Genomic DNA, 25,827 nt, shown 5'->3' on the forward strand with positions numbered 1-25,827 from the left:
CGGCCTCGCGTCGTTCTCCCGAGGCCCTAGCCTCGTCCTGCTCGCCACAGTAAACACAATGAATGGCGACTGTAGAACGCAAAAGCCGAATCCCGGACATTTTGTGCGATGCGATCTCAAAAACCCGGGCAGACTCACGGAGACTAGTTAGCCTTATTGTTTACAACTGCTCTCTAACCGGTAGGCGTGGCTTGGGAGTGGCCTCGTAGAGCAGCGAAGCAAGTGCATTCTGGGAGTTGTTGTCTTTCATCCACATGAGCCAAAAATACATTTTCTGGCTTTTCTCAGTCTAGAAAGCTCCAAATTCAAAAATAATTTCACATTTCTTCTACATAAATGACCCAATTTAAATACACATTCATCTTTCCAGAGGTGGAGTATCCCTTTAAGTAAAGAAAATGCTTTAGTTATTCAAAGAACCAGTTCTTTATTTAACTTGGCACAACAAACAAACAGAGATGGTCTCCAAAAAAAAAAAAAGTGCATACTGTGATAAAACGCAGATATGAGTGACTCAGTTGTTGATTTCATTAGTATTCTGTTCATTGCCCTTGTAACACTTCTTTTAAAAGTTCAAGACAGACAAGATTGCATTGATTGTATGAATACTACTGAGTGATACCTCAACTGAATCAGTATTTTTTAGTTCACTGAAAAAACATAGATAAAACGAATACGCCTTCCCAGTTGTGTTCTGATATTCCAGTCAATAAACAGATCTGAAATTGCATCCGAAATCTCACTCAGTATCAGCGATGTTAATATTCTGCGTGTGTCTTGGTCTGGCATTCAGAGAGGTGCAACAGCGGAACAGGAGCTCTGCGGCGGGATGGCATTAGGAGGGGACCAGTGAGATGTGTGGGTTGGAATAATTGCTGTCATTCTCTTTTCATCCTTTCACATATTCTGCCACAATTGGTCCATGCGCAAACACACACACACATACATGCCGTAATATCATCTCTTGTTGCCTCTGGCGCGGCTGTCAGCTCCTTTTTCTTCAGTCCATCACTCGAGATGCTGGTGAAAGCACGGTGTGAACAAATAAATGCATAAATAAATAAATAATCAAACAAACAAATGAGAACTAAATAGAGGGCAGATTTAGATGCTACGGCAGCAGATTTACTGAGGACTCGCTGGCTCTCGCTCTTTGACGGAGGGGACAAATAATTTCCTGTTTGGATTATTGGTGCGCTTTTGTATGCAGGAAACAGGATATGATTTTAGACAACATGAATTGTGCTACGATCCAAGGATGAAACGGCTAAACTGAAGCTCTATTAAGCTTGAAGGGGTTTTGAATCAATGTGTATCTTCGCATTAGTTTTTTCATTCAATTTGCTTAAGATTTCTGAAGTGCTCATCATAGAAACTAATGGAGCACCAAGCACCTGACAAACAAAAGAGTGTTTTTGACTGACATACACACACTGATGAGTATGTGAAAATGTTCTCTGGGGCACAGACTTCTTTAAAAATTAAAGAAGAAAAAATAAACAAGAGACTATGAATCTCATTTGAAATGTTTGTGAATCGCATGCTATGATTTAGATGAACTGAGTATAAGAAATATGTGTGAATAGGACATTATTCATCAGCGTTCGAGAGCCTTGTTCATTAACATTACCTGCGTTATGGCACATATGAACTCCATGGCTGCTCCAATTAACTACTGCACTTTATCATGCTAATTCAACTAGAGAGCAAGTGATCGAGAGGGAAGAAAAAGAGGAGGAGAGAGAGACTAATGGATTAGGCACTGGGGATTCATATTTCAGAGTTGTCATTGTGGAGAGAATGTGTGTCACAGCATGCTAAGAAATGTAATACGATACACTCGCATAGTCTAAATCAAAGCCTACAGGAAGAAGAGAGGAAAGGAAAGGAAAGGAAAGGAAAGGAAAGGAAAGGAAAGGAAAGGAAAGGAAAGGAAAGGAAAGGAAAGGAAAGGAAAGGAAAGGAAAGGAAAGGAAAGGAAAGGAAAGGAAAGGAAAGGAAAGGAAAGGAAAGGAAAGGAAAGGAAAGGAAAAATAAAGAGGATGTGGAAAGGAAATAAAAATAAGGAGGAAAGAAAGTGGAATGCAAAGGGAGAGAAATGGAAGAGGAAGTGGTTAGGAAAAGGATGAGGAAGTGAAAATTATAGGAAAAAAATAAGTGAAAAGAAAATGCAAAGTAAGGAAAGGAAAAGAAGTAAAGGCAAAGGGGAAGAGGCAGGAAAACAAGGAAAGGAAGGGAGACGAAAGGAACTGGGGAAGAAAAAGGCAAAGAAAAAGACAAATGGAAAGTGTCACGAAATGCAAAAAAAAAAATGGAAGAATAGGAGAGGAGAGGAGAGGAAAGGAAAAGTTTCAGTTTATTTACACCTCAAATGTATATTTGAACCATAACAGTGGACCACACCACATAACTGGTGCATTTAAATGCCAAACCACTATGCTTTTGCTTTCCAGAGAACATCCACTTCAAACTCTGCATTTATACGCTTCATAGCACATCTGTTCTAAAAAGGCAGCAAACACATTCTATTTTTTTTTTTTTTTTTTTGCATTCTAGTGTCTGAATATGCAGTAGGGTTGGAATGGGGTGTTTGTGTGATTGCACTGAGCTGGAAACACATGTTATCTTTACTGGTTATTAATGTGCAGCTGGCTGAACTGGACGTTTAGCCAAAAGCAAAATGACTTTCATGAGAGCGGACCATCAAATCGAGGGCAGGAACTTGCTGCTCTACGACAGGCCTTTTAAAATGAGTGAGCGGTGAACAGTTTTTCAGTTGAGTGAGTGTTTGTGTGAGTTTAACTTTATCTCTCTAGCTTAAAATGTGTACAGGCAGTTAGTGAATCTTATCAATAGTGCACTACTCTATTTTTTTTATATCTGATTTTGATGTCTGCAAACTACTGCTAAAAAGTATAATTACTTACAGCAGTCAGACTTGCAGACAGGACCAAATTTGAAAGGTCAGTGTCCAATGCAAATATCACTTATGATGCTTTCATGTGCCTTTATTACCGTTTATCGCTATTGGATCAATCCATGATTTTTCTGAATTCTCTATTGATTTTGAACTTTTCTTGACAATTTGAGTTTTGAGTTTGAGGCGTGATAATGAAATAGTCTAAATGTACCAAGAAAAAACTCTTTTAAAGGAAAATATTCACACGAAATATCAATTTAATTGAATTGAATTTAACAAATATAATGATTACTGAAAATGAAAAAATATGAAAAACTAATAGTATTAATTTTGAAATAATAATGAATCTTTTCACAGTATTGCACATACAAGCACTACGTATACTATATATCCAAAATGTATGGACAGTACGATTTTATTTTAATACTTTAATTCAGCAAGATGCATTAAATTGATTAAAAGTGACAATACAGACATACGTTACAAGAAATTATTTCAAATATATGCTGCTTTTAAAATTTCTATTAATCAAAGAATTTCTTTCATAGCAAATGTTTATTTAATAACATAAATTACAAATTACATTAATACAGTTTTTCTCAATTGCTTTGGTTCAATTCTCAAATGAGTCAGTTCAGGTTCAGGTCTCGGAACAATTCGTTTCTTGTTCACATCAAATTTGAATTTCTTAATGATTTGAGCAAATTGCATGTGTTTTGGCATGTGTGCAAAAGAGCAAGTACAATTGTCTCTCTCTCTCTCTATATATATATATATACATATACATATATACATACTGGACTTTAATATAAATTATAAAATTAGTGCGTGTGTGTGTGAGAGAGAGAGAGAGAGAGAGAGAGAGAGGGCAAGAGAGAATCAGCTCAAAGAACAGCCTCCTGCTGTGCTGACAAATCTGATCTGCCTCAATTACTGAGCGGCAGATCTATCTTCACATGACCCACATAACACATTTTACAGACACACACACACACACACACTGGACAGGAGACACATATTGGAGGGAAATATCTTTCACTTCACTCATAAGGCTCGGCTGATTTTTCTCTCTTTTTTCATCCCTCGTTCAATTCCTCTCTGAGTCATTTCAGCCACACGGTATTGAAATAGATGACAAATTCAGTCTCTGTCAGGCAGCCAATGTACACCTGAGAGCCTTTCCACCGCTCTCACAGTATGTTTTTCAAAGTGGAAAATTTTCTCATAAAACTTCAGCTCTCTTCATCTGTCCCTTGATGCTCGCTCGCTCTCTCCCTCTCTCTTTCTCAGTCTGTCCCAGAGGTCTGTTGCAGCGCAGTTGAGCTACTGAGCTTTAGAGAAGCTATTAAACGTCCTTTTGTTCAAATTGATTAACAGCAAGGACACCATTAATTGAAAAATATGTACCAAATTAAAAGAAAGAGAGTGAGAGAAGACAGATACAGACCAAGAAAGCTAATAATCCATAAATACAGGCCGACAGCACCGGAGCTATGAATCATTTCTGATTATTTACGTTCAAAAACCGGTGACCTGTGCAGAGGTCACTCGTAGATTACTGCGTTTAAAAGGATTATTTCTACCCCTCATAACCCTATTAGCGCCGTATCACGACTCAAAGACAATGTGGCCTGTTAGCCTAATTAAAACTAATTACTGATGAAAGCTTGATGTAAAGCAAAGCTGAGGCGACACTCTTGTCAACACCGCCCTGAGCTGTCTCTCTCTCTTTCTCTCAGTGGAGGCCATCTGTTGGAGGTGATTAATCGAGATTACAGTGACCCTCGGTGTGGGACTCACTCGGGCCGTGGCAGAATCACGATGCCTCGGTACGCTGGGCTCTTCACGCTCCGCTTAATTCATGTCATTGGGCTCCAAAGATCAGCTCCTACAGGGGGGCTTGTAACCTCCTAAAGGTCGGTAGCAGTACATCACCGCGCCTCATCTGACATCCGGCCGCCGGAGCGCTTGGCTCAGGGGGGAACTCCCACACTGGCCCGTGAGTAGATTAGCATTTTAACTGACGTGACTCTCTCAGTACAATGGCTTTCGGTTCCCGTGTTCACCTCTATAGTTTTCGCCTAGAGCAGTTTGAAAATGAATTACTGCTTCCAGGGGCCAGATTTCTTATGATGGGAATCCAGGACTTTAATGATTAAATGATTCACTGGAGTGAAGAACAGGTTTATTCTCATTACACAATTACTCAGACAGTACAGGTCCTTCAACGTCAAGACGGTGGCCTCAGGACGCTTGCCTCAGAGAAAGAATTAACAGGGGCAGTGATTTTGCTTGAGGACACGTTACTGGATCAAGAAAATATCTACCGCAAAAAAAAAATACAAAAAAAAATAATACAATGAATGCCAATCACAATCAAGTCAAGCACTAAAATCTGATTGGCTAAAGGGAATGCTGTACACCCAAAAAGATAAAATGATAGAACGATAGATAGAATGATAAAACGATAGATAGAACGATAGATAGGACAATAAAATGATAGATAAAACAATAGAATGATAGATAGAACGATAAAACAATAGAACGATAGATAGAACAATAGATAGAACGAAAAAACAATAGATAAAACGATAGAACGATAGATAGAATGATAAAACGATAGATAGAACGACAAAACGATAGATTAAACGATAGATAAAATGATAGATAGAATGATAAAACGATAGATAGAACGATAAAAAGATAGATAAACGATAGAATGATAAAACAATAGGAAAAAAGATAGATTGAAACGATAGAACGATAGATAGAATGATTAAACGATAGATTAAACAATAGATAAAACGATAGATAGAATGATAAAACGAAAGATGGAACGATAAAAGGATAGATGGAACAATAAAACGGTAGATAATGATAGAACGATAGACAGAAAGACAGAACGATAGATAGAACGATAAAACGATAGAACGATAAGATGGATAAAACGACAAAACAATAGATAAAATGATAGATTGAAACGATTAAACGATAGATAAAACAATATAAAGATAAAGCGATATAGAAAAATAGAACGATAAAAGGATAGAACGATGGATAGAACGATAAAACGATAGATAAAACAAAACGATAAAACAATAGATAAAATGATAGAACGATAAAACGATAGATAGAACGATTCATAGAACGATAGCTAGATAGAATGATATATAGATAGAACTATTAATGGATGAATGGATGGACAACGTACGGACGGATGATGTGTATACTTGTATATTATGTGTATTATATGAGTAGCCTCTACCTTTTATATTTTCAATTAGCATATTGTGTGTATATTGTGTATAGTGTATATGTATTCTGCACTGGACTGTGTTCTCAAGACTTTCACTCACCGCGGCACATGTGCTGTTGCTAATGTGACAATAAGAGTCATTTGATTTGATTTGATTTGAAAATAGCTCACACCATGTAATAAGATTTCAGTTTTTACCAGCCACCACCTCACTGATTCCAATCATACAGGCACACAGCTTCTCCTGCTTCCTTTCCGTCTCCGCAAGAAAACTTTTCTGGAGTATGCAATCTCCCAGACATCTTGCAAACTCCTCATCATCAGCCAGGCTATCGACTGACCTCAACAACACTACTGTCAGCAAGATCAGCCAGAAAGATGTTTGACCGCCAGACACCTTAAACCAGAGCCGTCGCTAGTGCGGTGAAAGGTGGTGACAATTATAGGGGCCCCCACAAAATCCATCAGTTATGCTATATAGGCCCCTGTTGTATGAATAATCCTTATATTTATATTAGTTGTATGCCTGAGATTTAAATGAAAACCACAAAAACATGCAATTTAGTAAAATATTTTTTTCAAATATCTGCTTCACTTACCTCCCTAAAAATGGTTTAGTCCGATCTAAAGTATTTATTATTTATTCAGCCAGTGACAAAACATCAGATGGACTTAATGACATTGTAAGTCCCACCCCAGCACGTGAACAGAACCAATCAGAGTTGAGGCGGCAGCTGCGTGAAGTTAACGATGAATTTGGCGGAAGAGTTGACTGACTGAAAAATGACTGAAAGAAAACATAAATCAGGGCACCAGAAACGCCATGAAAAGAAGGAGAGGGAGGCCAGGAGAGTTGTCGTATCTCAGTCGATCAAGGCGTTCTTAAAGACAGGTTGTATTGTTATTTCGCTGGGAATAAGAAAACTACCGTCTACAGCCTGCCGGGTTCTGTCACTTTTCATTATCGGTGCGCACCACAATCGCCCGAATGATTACGCGCTCAAAATCCCTGTCTTTTTACACTATTGTAAATACAGTTAAAATATTGACACGAGTCACGACGCATTACATTATGCTCCTGACCTGCCGGCTGATGATGGATTTATTACATCAAGAAAACACCAATACAACTCACTGCACTTGGATGTATACCTTTATTAGCTTTATTTAATAATATTACCAGTTCCATATTATCTTTATTAAAAAAATAAGACATTAAATGATTTTATTTTTTAAATTTGACTGCATTCTTGTCAATTTCTAAATGTTTACTTTTTGATTTATGAATTTTAACAGATACATTTTTTTTTAAATTGGTTTATTATTATTCAACAATTTCTTGCTTTTTGTTAGTTTTTATTAGTTGTAATTTTTATATAAACGTTTATCTTTTAAAATAAAGGTTTTACAACAACATCACCATCTTCTGTTAAATGTGGGCCTCCATGCTCATCTATTGTACAGTAGGCTATATGATATTGGTGGAGGGTGGTCTGGGCCCACATCAATATTTTTTTTAGGAGGCCTCGGATCCTCTAACTACGGCCCTGCCTTAAACCAACAGTTCACTCAAAATGATAAAACTTTTATTTTTAGGTGAACTGCCCCTTTAAAAAACGATGAAATATCTGTGAATATAATGTTGAGTATTACTGACTATTGATTTCTTAAATAGTGTTCAGGTGGAAAAGCAGCACTTTTTGAGCAGTGATGCATCTGTGTGATTTTCTCTTTAATGTGCCGATTCACAAAATGAACAGCAATTGAACAGCGTTTTTCAAAGGATTGAAAACCCATGAAAGGCCTTGAAGTGGAGTTTAATTAGATGTTTGCCTAGGAGGCAGAAGTAATGGCTGGAAGTCATCCAGCTACAACACCTTTTAACACTAAAGTTCAGCCTTGCTTTGCGTTTAATATATATATATATATATATATATATATATATATATATATATATATATATATATATATATATATATATATATATATATATTAGGTATATATGTGGAGTATATTAGGACTAGGGCTGTATTGACAGCACATCAAAGATGACATTTATAGTTTGATTTTTGTAATACAATTGATAGGATTTGAAAGTTGAGACTTTGTTTCATATCAAAAGTAACAAAGCTTATTGTGATTATTGGATAGCACTATAATGTTTAGTGAAGTTTTCTTCACGCATCAACAGAAAACAGCACAGACTAAAAGATCGATCTTGAGATTTAAGAGTCAATATCGGCTCATCAAAATGAAGATGGATTCAAATCGATTAATTGATTTCATTAACCCAGCCATTATTAGGACTGTCAATGAATTACCTTGGCAAATTAGCACAGTGTATTGCATTATAAAGTAATGCAAATTAACACTTTGTGTCATTTGAACCATACTCAAATTCCATGATATGCAATTTTTCTATTTTCAGGACCAGTTTTGTGTGCCATAATAATCTTTTATAACAATGTTGAAGTCGTTAATGTCACTTTTTATTTATTCTTCCTGGATAAATGTATTCATTTCTTTCAAAACTTTTGAACAATGACGTATATATGCAATTAATAGGCTTCATTAATTGGTTAACAATAATTCATTCAATTAACATCTTTAATTTTACAGACCTTGTAGTTTTTAAAATGAGATCAAACTTTTTAGTTCATGGAGTTCAGTTTTTTCTTCATTTGAAAATGTGTAAATATGCAGCATTAACCAAGGATGCCAATTATCTTACACATTATTTACTACAATTATGTCAAGACTAACAAATTAACAACTTAAAACTCGTAGTCGTAACTAGTGCATAACTTCTGTAATGCATCATTTTCCTTTCACTGAGAGCAATTTTGTCTGCCACAAATAATTCACGGGCTTTCATCAGTAAGTACTCGCATAAGTAAATAATGTAATTGAATAATCGGCATATGTAAATATATCTTAAAATAATTTGTATTAGGCCCTGGTATCCTATTTACATACTTATAATGTAAGAATGTTATTGTCAGGAATTCAGCAATTTAGCTCATGGAAAACCGGCAAAAAGAGAGCGGATCCCTCTTCAGAATCCCCAATTTTTTTTGGGGAGAGAAATCCTTCTGCTTGCTCATGCATGACTCCCTGCGCTCCTCCACTTGAGACCTCGTCTGGAGCAAAGCGATAGCTAAACCACTCACTCTGCCCTACAGAGTCTGGAGCAAGAGTCCCGTCCCCGCCAAAACCCTCCCGTTAGACCACAGATACCACAACAACGTGCCAGACAATTATGGGGTGAACCAACAAGCAGCAAGTGGCAGAGGAACCTTGTCTAGCAGAGCCAAAACCTCAGCCAGATGATTAGTGAGGGGACAGTGAAGTGTGACAGCAAGCACTACAGCATTGAATCCCAGCTGTTGAAGACTTCAGCAATCCCTCTGATGGCCAAACAGGGTCTCAGATGAGAGGGCACACGAGGGTGATTAATTACTACGCCGTCACAGGGTTTGTTTTTCACTAATACCTCATCAAAAATGCAAATATGTTGAGGCATCGTATCGTCGCTGTCAGGCAGAAACCTTTTTTTTTTCTTCATAAATCATTATTGGTCACCATTTACATCTGTCTATGGGTTTTGCTAATATTTAACCAATGCAAAGTATTAAAAAGAGCTTGTGACTAAACCTCAGACCTCCACTGGATCCTCAAACTGTTCTTACAAACCGTTTCTGCTTGTTTACGATGCAAAGGTAAATAAAGAACTGGTTGTTTGAATAAGTACACCTAATGTGATGCCCTTACTGCCTATATATGCGGCCATTCTAATGACTGACAAAACACGCATGTAATAATATAATGACACACGCAAGTGTCTGGCCATATATAAACCCACAATATCAACTTTGCCTCCACTCAACCCTCCCCTTTTTCCCCTATTACTTCAATGTTAAATTATTACACAACCTTACGGAAAACTACAGGAGAAAATATTGGAGAAAATTCATAAAGAATCAAGTGACTGCAGCAAATTGATTCCATTATTGCGTAGGCAAATGGACAAAACATTATTGATTTCGGAAATGTAAGAAGTATGTGTTAAAGAGAGACGGAAATTGATCTAATGTCTTTAGAAAAATTTAAACATTTCGTAAGAGCCTCAACGTTACAGCACTCTTAACCTTTAAGTGACATATCCAATTGCTATGTAATTATTATATCGTCATTCTCATTAACAGGCCAGTTGATGTTTGTGTAAATCTCAGTTGGAGACTGCATGCTCGCATTGATTTTTCTGTATGATGTATAATTACTATGCAGGAACGAAGGTAATGACTGATGTTGTATACACACACATGGAAATTAGCTACACAAGACTGCAATTATTTAAAATGACTCAATAACATTGTTTAAAGCCAATTCTATTGAAGCCAATTCTATACAATTACAATAAAATAATCCAATTTAATTATTCTGGAACTTCTTAACACTTAGCGGAAGCAATAGAAAAGCGATTGCTGAGCCTGAATACTCTTTCACACAGATTAGAAAACATGGTGTTCATGATCACAGAAAAATAATTAACTATCAAATCAATAAGCACATTTCCTTTCAGCAAGCACTGATCATTCTGATTAATGATTATAAGAGACTAATATTAAACTTTTGTGAATTCAAATGTTTTTTTAGGTATTGGTGAGTGACTAAATGTAAACTTAAAAATAGAAGTGCTTTAATAAGAGCCTTGGATTGGATAATTCCTGTAAATGAATCCCTAATTAGGGTGACTTAAAACTGAAAGCATAACTTTTAATTAGACCACCTAAAAACATTAAAAGCAATTCTTTTTCATGTGATTTGTTCAAGTTTCCTTTTCCGATTAATCAAACATCATTCACTAAATGTATATAAAATGGCAATAATGTTCTAGCCTTGAATGACGAGGTTCACATCTAATTTTATTTAACAAAAAAAAAAAAAGTTAAAATTAACAGCTAGAGTGCAAATTACACTTGAGAGCTCAACTGCAATTTAATGTTTGATTCTCATCACCCGTGTCCTTAAGATTTTTTACTGGATCATTGCTCTTTAAAATATGAGATTATGCTAAACCGAAAAGTGGTTACGACAGCCTGGACGGTTCATTTCAGTTAAAAAGCATGACCTCCTGCCTCTTTTATCTTTCCGTCCCAGCACTCCCCGAAGAGACCCATCACCTCCCTGAGAGACGGCAGATATGACGTTTTTCTCACCATAGCCAACGGCACGATGCCAACAAGGTCTTTCTGTGCCAGGTGGATGTGCGTCTCTGTTTCCTCATTGCCGGCCCTGATGCCCGGGTATTCCACCGCCCAGAAGATGGACCTGCTGCCTACCGTGCTCCCGACACCATCCACCTCCAGATCCACCTGAACGACCCTCTGCCAGCCCGGCTCCACGCTGAAGAAAGACAGAGAGAAACCAATAACAGCTCTGAAACTGAGTTTTCTAATAATACATGTCATAATTAGGGCCCTATGATTTCCGCAATGCAGACGGAAACACAGAATACAGTCGTAAAAATGGCATTTGATATACGATGGGGATGTCCCGAGCTGATCGGTATCGTCTATCCTTAGCCCGATCCTTTATTTTACGTCAGCTGTCATAAAGGTGTCGGTATGCACCTTCAAATGGGTTTGCCCAATTTCCATTAAAAGGAAAAGAAGAAGCTCTAATGTGCGAGAACCAATGAGGTTTTGCATATTCGATGCGAACTTTTGTAAAGAATCACTCGAAAGTCATTTATTTTCCAGTGATTCTTTACAAAAGTGCGCATTAAATATGCAAAACGCAGAAGCTTGAACGTGCGTGTGTGAATTGCTAGAACAGACCTACTGTAGAACAGATTTATCGTTTATTTTTATCCGCCGTCAGACTATCTAAGCCGCGTTTCTCTGGGTTGCGTCTTGCTTCGGCCTTGACTAACAGATGGGCATTCTGACACCGCAAGCTTCGTGCTTATAGTCCCATATTCATAATTGTGATCACACAATGTCTACCATCGTAACAGATGTTCACATCTCGTCTTTATATACCTTATTAGAAAAGATTAATATAACTTTTGAATAGTCTTCAGCTGACTGTCGTCTATCAGAACAAGTTGCTGCAGAGATGCTGAAGGAGAATCTGCTTCTCAGTCTTCTCTCCCAAACTGCCCACAGTAGTTCAATAATATTCAAGTCAGGTGATTAAGCTGACCAGGGCAGATGAAGTTCATCTTGGTGCTCCAAATGTCCAGTTTTATGATCATAACACCATCTTTTTCACATTTTAGCAGTGGTGTCTGAGATTACATTTGTAGCAATTGCAGCGCTTTTATTGATGTTGGCTTTGTAAGGTTTTCTGTGGTCAGTTTTTTGTGGAAACGGTCTTCAGGGAAAATATTGAGGTTTGCTGACACTTTGCTGCAGTTGTTCTGTGTTGTTTGGACGGAATCCTTTTTAATGTTTGACAGTCCCCATTATTCAATTTCGGTTTTGCCCCTTTGTTCTTCTTTGCTGACTAAGTCTTGTTATGATTTGTGTCTGTTTTAATTTGAACAGTAAATCTATGTTGCGCAGCATTTTGTTTGCCAAAAAAATTGTCTGATTACATTTTAAAAGAGTATATAAATTGTTCGATTTATGCCTCCATTTGATAACCAACATTTTTGATGATAAAAAAAAAATTATTATCTAAAAACTGATTTTCTGGGTTGGAAATAAAAACATTTCATAGGAGCCTATTATAACAAAATACAAATAAAATAAGTTGTTCAAGTTTTATGAATTGATTAGATATGCTTTTTTATTATTACAATCTAATTAAACCATTAAAATGGAATCCATGAGAAAAAAATTAAACATTTCATAGGCCCTACAAAAAAAAAAAAAAATTGTAAATCTTTTAATAAATCGTTGATTTAATAATTTTTTTTTTTTTTTAAATCCAACAGAATTTTGTACAAAATATTACTGATTTCATAGGGCCCTACATGATGTTGAGAAAGAAGTCATGAGGTGAGAAAGAAGTCATGAGGTAAAAAAAGAAAAGAAAGATAGACAGTTGAAAATGAATTGTGTGATGTAACGAGTCTCCGAGGAATCAGGCTTGAAGCCACGTCAAGTCACTTAGAGTTTACAGTCACGAGCCGATCGAGGAACAAGGAGATGCACATGTGAGAGGCATCATAAAAGAGTTGCTGAGTGCAATGACACAGCTCTCAGCGAAAACCGCACCGCCACACATTAAAAGAAGGATAGAGAGGAGAAACCCAACAGAGGGGAAAAGTAAGGCAGGAGGTATAAGGAAGGAAGTGATATGGAGAGACAGGGAACAGATGGAGGTAGACACATACAGAGACTACAGCTGACAGGAACAGAAGAACCAACGAGAGAGAGAGAGAAAGACACAGAGAGAGAGAGAGAGCGCACAAGAAACAGAAACAAAGAAACAGAAACTTAATTTTATGCCTAAGGTGGTGGTGATCACCTTGCATCAAATTGCATGCAGAGTTGAAGAACAACAACACTCTATCTAATGTTTTTCTTTGGCTTTACATCTACATCTCATTAACTTTTCAAGCAAGTGGCCAGGATTGATCCAGATAACAGTGTTGAGAAACTACTCGAAAATTTTCTACGAGCTTGAAGTAGTTAAAGTTGAGCTACTGCTCTGATCACAGCTGAAGAAGAGGTTGTTATCTAGCGAAACGATAGGTCTTTTTATTTTATTTTTATTAGAATTTATAGACTTTTTACCTTCAATAGTTCGGATTGAGCTGATCAACAAACGGACAGGGAACTACGTCATCACGTTGAAAGGTCACGCCGGCGCCGGCAGAAGTACCACCCCACTGTTTACAATGCGACCGTACGTAGGAGGATAGTTCAAATAGTATTGTTTGCTATTATATATATAGTAATAGTATTCAGTGAATATGAATATGAAATGAATAACATTCTGATGAATATGAATAGTAGTTCAAATAGTTTTGCCGGCGCCGGCGTGACCTTTCAACGTGATGACGTAATTCCTGTCCGTTTGTTGATCAGCTCAATCCGAACTATAGAAGGTAAAAAGTCTATAAATTATAAAAAAAAATTTGAAAATGACCTATCGTTTCGCTAGATAACAACCTCTTCTTCAGCTGTGATCACGTACAGCCCCGTTTAAACACTTCAAAGACTTTTGAAACTGCATTGATTTGGACTTAAAAACGATGGTAACCAATGAAGTCCATTGTTAGAAGAAAAATCCAGAAATGTTTTCCTCAAAAAACATAATTTCTCTCCCACTGAGGAAAGAAAGACATGGATATCTTGGATGGCATTGGGGTGAGTAAATTATTAGGAAATTTTCATTTTGGGGTGAACTTATCCTTTAAAGTTCCAAGTGGTCTGGTCTCCATGTTTTCTTCCCAGCGGAGGTTCAGACAATACTTTTTTTGAACACTTATACAATATTTCATCAAAAAATCCTTTTGGCTCAAGATACAAAATATTAGAGGATGTAGTGCCGAAAGATCATTACCGTAAACGACCCGTAAATGACCGCTTGTGGTGTGTAACGCTCCATACTCTAATCGGCATTCTTTAATCGGCAGAAACGGTAAAATGATGCAATTATGTCCCACGGTCCGGATGGAATCAAGTGGACCACGGTCCGCCATTTGAATACCGCTGCTTTATGTTTTACAAACAAATTCTATGTACAATCTAATTAATTTCAATTAAACTGGAAAGTTTTCCTAGACATAACGCGAAATCAGGGCGCGTAAGATCCTGAACATGATGAATGACGGGATACGCTTAGGCCGTGTGTCCACCAAAGCATTTTTTTCCTGAGGTTAGCGTATTTTTCCAATTGTTTTCAATGGGAGCGCCGCGTATTTTTATGCAACTGTTACTAAGAGGTGCATTAAAGCCATCATACAGCATATTAAACAATATTGTTGACTCTAATAAGCCAATTAAATTACAAATGTATTACATAAAGCCATTTTAGGTTAACCAATATCTTTTTCAGTGTACTGGCAGGCTTTAGTTACATTCTGTTTTTAGTACACAGGAAGAGCAGAAGCTTGTTCACTCTCAGAGTGCATATAAGTTTCCTGATTACACATTTACAGAATGAGAGAAAATGAAAACAGCACCCCAAATCCATTTTCATTTCGACAGCTCCATCTCTTGAGAGCATCTTTCATACAAATTAACATCCTCTCATGGAACAGCAAGAGAGAGTCAGACACTGGGTATGAAAAGAAACATCCCAGTTGTGAATCAGCAACCCAATTTTCCTGACAAAACAGAGGTGCAGTGAATGGCAAATGAAAATGGAGGAAACGCGTTTCATTTCTGAAACACTGACTCGCTGCTCATTTCACTGGTCTCATGGCACACACATCCTCAAAGTTTCACAACAGCCTGTCAAAACAGATGCCGAGTTGTTCTGAGGACCAACACAATCGGGAAGCCACAATCAGAGGCCCAGGGAAGAATCATAAACTTCCTATTGTAAATGACTACCTGATTGAACTTTTATTGTCTTGCAAAACATCACTAGTTACTTTTGAGTACAACAAGGTTAATGCTGTGCAGCTGAGGATTTAAATTGATTTATTCTTGTGTTAAAAACAAAATTTGGCCTTAAAATCCCTTAAATTGACCATTCTGAAGACAAATATTGGCCGTTTTACAAACGTTCTGTAAGTGCTGCATGTATTTGAGAATTCCCTTTGTTTTTAAAGGTGCACTAAAATCTTTTGTTTGTTGCGATGTCGTTACAACACTCATTTTGGTTTTATACTGACACCTAGTGGTGTGGATGCAGAGAGTATAATTTTATTATATTTATTATTTATATTAATAATACATTTTTCTTGTAAATTATGTAGGCCTACCTTTGTCATGTCTATTTAACTATTTTCTATTTCAGTTTTAATCATTTTAGTACTTCAACTTAAACATTTTTCAATTATTTGGCAAGGCAACATTTCAAATGTTTGTTTATTTTTTCCATCTAATATGTAATTTATTTTATTTCAGCTTTATTTTATATTATTGAATTTTACCAACTTGGAAATAGGGAAACATGTTTAAAAAAATTAACAGATGCAATGTTTGCACTGTACAGGCAAATATAGATACAACACCTAAACATTACATGTTACCATGAGACTGGCCTGATTTACATATCGTGAAAAACAGCACCTGAATCATCACAAAAAAGTGAGTATCCTTCAGCAGATTTTGCACTGCCCCTCTCTCTTTGAAGTCCATGTGCAGGAATACAGTGTGTGAGGGTATGTGAGAAAGAGAGAGAGAATTAGAGAGAGGAAGACAAAGTGTCTTTAGGGATTTGCAGTGTAATGAAAGCTGCTCCGGCAGGTACAGCAGCAGGGAAAGGGACGACAGAATAGAGGGTGACAGCGGTCTATCGGGAGTGACAGCAAAGGAGCGATAGTGAGCGGGAAGAGAAGAGAACGAATAAAAAGAGAGAGACACTGAGCACATTTAAAACCGTCCCACAACTCTGGCAGTTTTGCTTTTCTTGGGGAGAAAATATAAACTATTAAATGAATTGGTGAGGAAGAAAAAGCTATTGGAAATACAAGTGACAAAAAATATTGCATGACAATTTGTAGTCATACAAATTTTTGTGTCATGCTTATAGACGAGAGAGGAAATGGTTAAAAGTCACAAATAATAGAAGGAGGGTAATGAAAAAGACAAACTGAAGTGTAAGAGGAGCAAGATAGAAAGTTGGATTCCATTTTGAATGATCAATATTTCAACGCGACAATTCAAGATACAGACTGATGTCCTTAACTCTTGACGCACACACAAAAACCTCGAATACAAACATTACTCTGTAATAACTGAACCCGTCTTTCAACAAACAGATTCATCAAGTTCATTATTCATTAAGTTTGTGACTATGCTGGCATGCTCAAACTGAGCCACAGAGTTCATACATTTCAACAAAATCACCCTACAAATAGATAATGTCTTGCAGATAGAGATATGATCAGTGTTTTGATCAGAAAGTTATTTTTTAAAGTAAAAAATACAAAAACTCCCTAAAACAAGTCATTTTGTTACTTAGTTACTTGTTATAGAAAGTGATGTGTTATTTGAATTATTTGAAAAAGTAACTCAGGTATTTTGTTTTAGGCATGTTTTTAATGGGGACAAGTGTGTTATATGTGCTTTATCATGTGGTATGTAAGTATTGTCTGATAAGATTTTATTTTTATGCCAGTTTCTGTCCAGGAAATCTGAACAGTCAAAGTTCAGAACAAGTCAAATCAAACCAAATGTGTTACTTTACTAGTTACTTGAAAAGAGTAATCTGATTACGTAACTTGCATTACTCATGATTTTACCCCCAAAACTGGATATGATAAATATTTATTTGGGATAGAAGAAAATGTTTTAACATTGGCAAATTACTCTACAGAAACTTCATGTCTTAGGTCTTAAGGTCTAAAAATCTGCGAGTTACCACAGAGAATATTTTCTACTGAATTTTATTGAAAACATAAAAAACATAAAAATAATAATTGTCTATGGGGGAAAGCATTACATCAGATGCATTAAATTGGTCAAAAGTGACAGTAAAGACATTTATAATGTTTCAAATAAAGGTTGTTCTTTTGAAGAATCCTGAAATAGTATACAGTACATATAGCTGACAATTCTGCTTTCCCATAACGAAAATAATGAAAAAAAAATAATAATAATTATATTAAAATAGATAAGTTATTTTAAATTGTAATATTATTTCACAATATTAAAAATTTTGCTATATTTTTTTTATCAAATAAATCCAGCCTTGGTGAGTAAAAAAGATTATTTAATATCCTTAACAATAATTTTCAGTGGTAATCAACAGCATTCCACAGCTGACAGCTTAGTCACCATGAAATCAAAATTGCCCATTCCTAGATACAGTAAGATACAGTTAACCTGGGGCACTACTGTACACAGGTGGGTTAGTCATAATAAAGAATCATACAATTCACTGACATAACATTTCTTTGTAAACAGAATTTCATATTAGTTGAGGCTGTGAATGTTTCAGCACCACGGACAGAGGCACAATTCAAGGACCAACATTCTAAACTACCTTTGTACAATCGCTCCTTCAGGGTAAATATGTCTGCACAAACACACGTGTATAATATCATTTGCGGTCAAACTTCACTTTTTTTTTTTTTTTTTAAAAGGACAGGCCTACACTGTAAACCCAGATTTTGATTCAACTCAAAGAGATTGAGTTTATATTACTTAAATGTGTCTAATTTATTGACATTACTTGTTAATTCTGATTAAACTGAACTTTTTCTTGTCCTTTCTTATTGTAATTGAGTGTTTAAGTCAAATCAGTAGTTACTACTCAAACAAACTGAGTTTGTATTACTTAAACATGTGTCATTTTTTACATTAATTATGAATTCTGAGTAAACTGTACTTTTTAATGGCCTATCTTATTGTAATTATGTGTTTGAGCTCAAACAACTTAAAATCACCAAGTTTTGCCTGTCCAACGGTAAGTTCAGAGGGTCAAAAACAAAATACGAAATCGCGAATTACTTCCAGATGGAGTCATGGGCAAGTTCGTGATTTCTGGGCGTTATTGTTGTGTTAAATTCGTAATACAGAATGATGTATCTTTTACGGAACAGCTGTAAATATACAGCACATTTCTGTTTTCAACCCGATAAATTCGTAATATACAGTATCGAGTTGTGGGATTGATTTCTTTCGCGCTCAATTCAGTTCAAATGTGACGCGACGCGAGCAGACAGTACAGGCAAACTTGATTTGTCAGCGGGATTCAAATGAACAGAATAACCATTCCTGTCATCAAGATAAACAGCGTCTGCGAATCTGTGAGCAATTTTTAAGCTTTTGTGAGCTTCGGTTCGTGTTTTAAACTGTTGCCTGCGACGCAGCTCGCAGCAGAAAATGGACGACATTAACGTTACATGAAGACGGATGGAAGAATTTGTCATCTGAATAATCTAACCTGCGCCTGTGACGATAAGTGGGATTTAGAGTTTGAGAAGATGGAAAATTGTTGAACTGAGTGATACGGTAAGCCAATATTTTTTTGCGTTTGCATTTCTACATTGTTTCCACGTATTTGGTTTGATTTTAACCGCGGCCTCGCAAGCATTCACTCTGTTCCACATGTTTACCAAGTAACGTTAACTTCAATATTTCACATAATAGGCAACATTTACCATGTAATTTGCACGATGTGCTTTTGATATATATTTTTCGTTTCAGGGTTTGTAATCTGATGACGGTCCAGTGCTAATGTAAGTGCTTTTTTAAGTATAGTGTAACGTTACTGCTACAGTTATAGTATCTAACTACATTATATGTGGTAAAAAAAAAAAATGCTGTCAGTTCTGTGATCCTGTGCTTTTGAATCGTTGTCAGAGTTTTGCTAGCACAAGAAAATCCATGTTCCTAATGCTATTTTCAAATATATTTTATTCCTGATTACCATGCCATGGTCCTACAACTAACGTTACTCCCACAATTCAAAGATAAGTTAGACGGTGTTATCCTTTAAGCAGATAAGTAGATATTATTCAACAAATCTCATTAATCTGGAATATGTTTTATGTTTTGGTTCTGTTGATCATGGTTGTGCTGTCCTTTGTAAAAATTGTTTCAGGAATTTGCAACGCTGATGTCCAGCAATCTACATTTGCCAGAGAGTCCACACTTTATATTTCTTGATATGTAAACATTGGGTAGTTTTAACCTAAAATGAAAAGCCATCATTTACTCACCCCACTGCAAAATATGTTTTTCTAGTGTTTTTTAATTGTTTCCAGTCCAGATATCTAAAATTCTTACATGAAGAACAAGTAAAAATTGTCTTGTTTTCTGAAAGAATAAGTCAAAATTAAGTGAGTTTATGCTTAAAACAAGCAAAATAATATGCCAGTGCGTTTTAACGTTCTAACCCTAATCAATTTTAATGTTTAGGTGAAAAATGTAATTCATAGAACTATGAATAGACAACTACATCGAACCACAGTGAAACCCACAATAGTTATTTTAATTATTAATTATTTTTTTCTTTTTTCAATTACAGGTCAATCTCTAAGCGACCAGTGCTGGATATTACGTTTGGAAGGTCAAGGTGTGTGTGGAAAGGATAACAGCATCTTCATCACTGGCCTGGCAGCGCTGTTTGCCTCCTCCTATGAGTTCAGCTTGCAGTACAGGAAGAGGCAGCACCTTGAGTTTGTTCAGAGGTTAGTCATTAGCATATTTGCCATTCATATAAATATTAGACTGAATTGTGACTTGTCTTCTTGACAGTATTTATTAAGCTGACTACTGGTATAAACAATATGGCCATGGTTTCCATACTGGGCTTAGCTTAAGCCAGGTCTAGGCCTTAATAAAATTAGGGTATTTAAGCAGCTTTTATAAAAATGTCTAATAATAAAAAAAAAGCATTACTGGTGTGCATCTTGAGACAAAACAGTGGCAGTCACATATTTTAAGATATGTCAGTGCAAGTTGTTTAGTTGAAGGATTAGTGAAAATTCTGTCATTAATTACTCACCCTTATGTCGTTCCAAACCTGTAAGACCTTCGTTAATCTTCGGAACACAAATTAAGATATTTTTGATGAAATCTGAGAGGTTTCTGAACCAGCCATAGACAGCAACGTCTTTGCAACTTTCAAGGCCCAGAAAGGTAGTCAAAACATCGTTTAAATAATCTATGTAACTACAGTGGTGCAACCTTAATATTATGAAGCGATGAGAATACCTTTTGTGCACAAAAACAAAATAACGACATTATTCAACAATCTCTACTCTTCCACGTCAATCTCCTACGTGTTGACGTAGTGTAAACAGTGTCAGCTCACCTTTATTTATATAGCGCTTTTAACAATATAGTTTGTTTCAAAGCAGCTTTACAGTGATAATAGGAAAGTACAGTAACATAGATTGTTTAGGCTTTACAGCAGCTCTAGAATAAAGTTATTACAACTCTGTGTACACAAACAATGTTCTCAATGCTGGAGTTCAATTTAAACGAAAATATGGTCAAACTTAAGTGGCGTTTCCATCCTAATTATGCTTTTAAATGAAAGTTTGCCTCAGGTAGATTAACAAAAAGAGGTTGCATTTTGGCAAGAGTTATCCTTTAACGCGTTCCGGCCTGGTGGCTCGAGAACGCAAACCCTGTTATAGATTTCAAGCTGCAAGCCTTGAAAAAAAGCCAGTGCAGCGCTTCTGGGTTCTACGTCAGAACGTAGGCTTATTATTGGCCAACTCTGGTCGTGTGTGATGACCCAGGAGCTAGCCAATAGTGAGCCTTCATTCTGATGTAGAACCCAGAAGCGCTGCACTGTTTACACTGTGTCAACAGTGTTGGAGAATGACATGGAAAAGAAGAGATTATTAAACAATGTCGTTATTTTGGGGTTATTTAGCACACAAAAAGTATTCTCGTTACTTCATATTAAGGTTGAACCACTGCCGTTCGTTATATGTACTATTTACCGATGTTTTTACCACCTTTCTGGGCTTTGACAGTCGCAATGACATTGATGTCAATGGAGCGACAGAAACCTCCCAGATTTATCCAAAATATCTTAATTTGTGTTCCGAAGATGAACGAAAGTCTTGAGGGTGTGTAATAATGACAGAATTTTCATATTTGGGTGCAAACATGCAGTTTAGTCTGGTAAACGTCATGTTTAACATTATCCATGTAGTCATGTATGCAATTCACATTGCGAGGCTTGCAATTAAGTTAAATTAGTTAGTTGACAGTGCGCTTGTAAACAGACACATTGAGTTGATGTATTTTAACCAGGGCAGAAGAAATATCAGTTATTGATCACAACATCCAGCATTGCATTTTTTTTCATGTTGTTTAGTTTTATACAAACAAATTAGTCGTTAAAACCGATATCTGGTTTTTATTTACACATTTCTTGTGCTGTTTCTCTCTGTCAAAATATATAATCTCAGTCCATAATATTTCATTGTTGTTGTTTTTTTCCCTTTTAGACGATTTCCTGGCATCAATCCTGAACGTGGATCAAAAACAAAGAAAGGACAAGTAGCCTAACTTCAAAGAAAACTGGCCAAGCTGTGCAAAAAATGAACACTGTAAGCCTACAGGTGTCCTCACTTCTGCGAAAACTTGCAGACTTTGAATGGGATTTCGTTTGCACTTTTATGGACTTCAAAACAGAAACAGCACATCACTTCCAAAGCTTGGAAGAGCCAGGACATTTTTAATATAACTCTGATTGTATTCGTCTGAAAGAAGAATGTCATATACACCTAGGATGACTTGAGGGTGAGTAAATCATGTGCTAATTTAAGATTTTTGGTTGAACTATCCATTTAATTAAGTACTCAGTGTTACCTGTTTGTTGTTAAAGTGTTAAAATTGCATTTTATGTTTAAAAAATTCAGCCAACATGTTCACAGAAGGCGATTTTCTGATCTTTGCAATTAACCAAAATAAATGTTTTAAAACCCAGAAAATGTTGTTTTCTTTTTCCTAGTGTGGCTACTCTTATGAAACCTTAACGTATAATATTTTAATTATGTAATTATAAAAGCAGCATTCCCTGTAAAATAAGTTTAATATTGTAAAAGTATGTGGTATATACTGTATTTGGTAATTATAGTGGAGTACTGTAAATGCTTTTTACTGTACTAGTGCTGTAAAAATACAGTATGTGAGGAAACTACACACTAGAAGCCTATTAGGCCATGGCTTTGTTTCTTTTGTTGCTAAAAAAAAGACATGTATAACAAATATAATTGGATCAGTGTAATGTTGCAGTATGTGTGTATTTTACATGGCTCTATTGATTGAAAGATATTTTGAGTTTCAGGAACTAAAATTTAAGTTGGGCCCATTAGAATATACAATTTAGTTGAATTGGTAATGGAGTAATGCTTACTTAACAAGCTGAGTTAAATAAATGGGTGGGGAATGATTGTTTAAACTAAGTATCTTCAGTTACTGTAACTCAGTTATAAGTACATTCAACTTAAAATGTACTATTCCATTCCATTATGGGCTTAAGTACATTGAACGTAGTCCACTTCACTTATTCAACTAATGCTCCATTACTTAAAAAATGTAAGGCAACGAGTTACCTTGGTTTTTTTAAGTAAATTCTACTTATCCGGGTTTACAGTGTACAAAGAAATACTCTTTTTCTAATGAGCAATAGTAGAATAGAGTTTACAGTGCTCAGTAAAAGCCAACAGAGCTTCTTCATCATTATATACCCAAAAGAGAGGCTGAATGTTCACTGCAGAAAACGCATGTGGAAACTACAGTAATTTACTGTGTTTGTGCAAAGAAAATTACCAGCAATTTCCTGTAGAAAAATCACAGTAACTTCCAATGCAACAAACAGTCAGTGCCGATAGCCTAGTTGTTAACACACTGACATAAAGTGCAATTGCGCCTCCGGTGACCCAAGTTCGATTCCTGCCTCGAGGTCCTTTGCTTATCCCATTCCCCTCTCTCCACCACACGCTTTCCTGTCAATCGCTACATTGTCCTTGTCTAATAAGCAAAAAAAAAAAAAAAAAAAACGGACTTGCAAAAAAGTGAGTTTTACCTTACAGTTTTTTACAGTGTTTGTAAACACTTCCAGTTAAACCATGTTCCTGGGCACTGAGCAAATACATTTTTACCTGATAGCATCATTTATTTGTTTGTGTTGTTTTCCTGTCCCATTCAGTAAAGGAATTATGCAATCAGGTAATGAGCAGAAATTGAGGTTATCACAAGGTTTAAAAAAACAATGAATTAAATAAAATAAAAATAAATCTCTGTCTGCATACAATTGACTGCCACCACAAAAACAGTATTTTAAAATAAAAGAACGTTTACCACCAGTTTTCAGTGGGTGGTAACAGAGAAACGCTGTTTGTTTGTGTTTAATGAGCCACATTTGCATTGAAATGAGGCGCGTTTACCCAGATTTTTTTTTTTTACGATGCATACTTTGAGAATATTTAATGAAAATAAGATGCTGAGTTTTGTGGTGAAACAGCACACTGAAGTTGCAGCTGTTTCATGAATACTGTCCTCACTCTTTTGTTTACTGCTTTTCAAGTTTCAATATTGATTGTGTGTATTTTTACACAAATATATACAATTTCTGGTCTACAGTGCAATATACAGTAGACAAGAAAGTAAGTATAGATAAATACAATAGGAAATCATACCAAAACATAAAAGTTTGTATAGGAAGTAGGGGTCACGATATACCGGTATTGGGAAAGTAACAAAACGCAGCGCTTATAGCAATTAATGGTTGTTAATGGTGGTGGTTAATGGTGGTGGTTAGGCTACAACGCTGTATTAGTCTTGTACACAAAATTCGTGGGATGAATACGTGTACCGTTACATCCCTAATTACTATTTAATCAAATGTCAAGGAAGAATAATTAGGTTTGTGACATAAGATAAAGTGAGGTCAACCTCAACAATGGGCCAGGGCCGGGCAGGGCAGGGCAGCAGGGGGCGGGGCGTGTTCAGTACGCCATGAGAGTATCGCGATACGTACTGTGGGCGGTGTATCGCGTTTTTTCGGTCCGGTTTGAATATCTGTAAGATCTGAGAGCAGATCGAACAGATGATTCGTTCGTAGAACAATTTAGGACCTGAAGCGGGCACCATCCAGTCTAAGCTAACTAAAGAACTCCACAGCTGTAAAAACAGACTTCCTTCTTCTTAAAGACCTCGGAGCGATCTCAGGGCTGAAATCTCTTAAAACCACAGAGACTGAGACAAATTTTTACAAATAAAATGCATCAAATCATTCCAAAACAATGCTAGGTGCAATGCTTATAATCAAACATTGTTCTACTACATAATTCTATATCATGCCTACAACCTATAATGTGACTATTATGCCTAGATCACACATAAATAATGCAATTGTTAGAACTATTGAATGGTTGACTAAAAAGGGTTTCTTGTTTCTTACCAGTATGATCGTTTGCTCATAACTCAGAAGATGGCTTGACTGAAATCTGTGTAAGATGTATCATATTCCGATTATAAGAAATCATGTCTAAACTGTACTCTCTGGTACAGTAGAGCAGAAAAGTTAAGAGGACCAATCAGAAAACAGGTAATTTATGTGAGGGGAGGAGAAACAGTCACCACTGAACCAAAGACGATATCTAATTGATCAGAACCTTTCAAAGAGGCTGGACAGATACCTCAGTTTAAAATCTCAGGACATGACCAAAGAATCAGACGAGTAGACTCAAAGACAGATTTGGCAGATCAAGATCAAAAGCACAACTCCTCTCATCTCACTTTTCTTCCTTTAATTAATTTTCCTTTTCTTTCCGTTGAGTCTCGTGTTAAGTTTTACCGTAAAGTCCGTATCTAACTTCAAACTTCACCCACAAAACTTTCCATCCATCCTGCAACACAACAACATGATTGGCCGCCCAAGACACGACGAGACCGCCAGCCAATCAACGACCCTGGGAAACCTCCTTGTTAAGCAGACACCGACAAAGGGAATCCCCAAAGGAACGCAATGGTTCATTCAGGTCAGGTTTTACAAAGTGCACATAGAAACTTGGGATTTCATCATTTCACTCTTAAAACTCATT

At 36.3% G+C, this 25,827-nt stretch overlaps 1 protein-coding gene and 1 long non-coding RNA gene across 2 annotated transcripts in view; one reads left to right on the top strand and one right to left on the bottom strand.

Moving 5' to 3' along the window:
- Positions 1-25,827, bottom strand: part of LOC311277964 (transmembrane protein 132C) — a 348,855-nt gene that overhangs the window by 72,555 nt on the left and 250,473 nt on the right. Inside the window, exon 4 of the mRNA XM_084388468.1 lies at positions 11,396-11,582. Within this exon, the coding sequence (XP_084244594.1) occupies positions 11,396-11,582 (187 nt within the window). The remainder of the gene's footprint in view (positions 1-11,395; positions 11,583-25,827) is intronic.
- LOC311277967 lies at positions 19,140-22,704 on the top strand. The gene is made up of 4 exons (XR_014625362.1): positions 19,140-19,264; positions 19,460-19,491; positions 20,283-20,445; positions 22,225-22,704. It is a non-coding gene; the product is annotated as an uncharacterized lncRNA (long non-coding RNA).

Source organism: Rutilus rutilus (genome assembly GCF_951802725.1).
Source record: "Rutilus rutilus genome assembly, chromosome: 19".
Lineage (NCBI taxonomy): Eukaryota > Metazoa > Chordata > Actinopteri > Cypriniformes > Leuciscidae > Rutilus > Rutilus rutilus.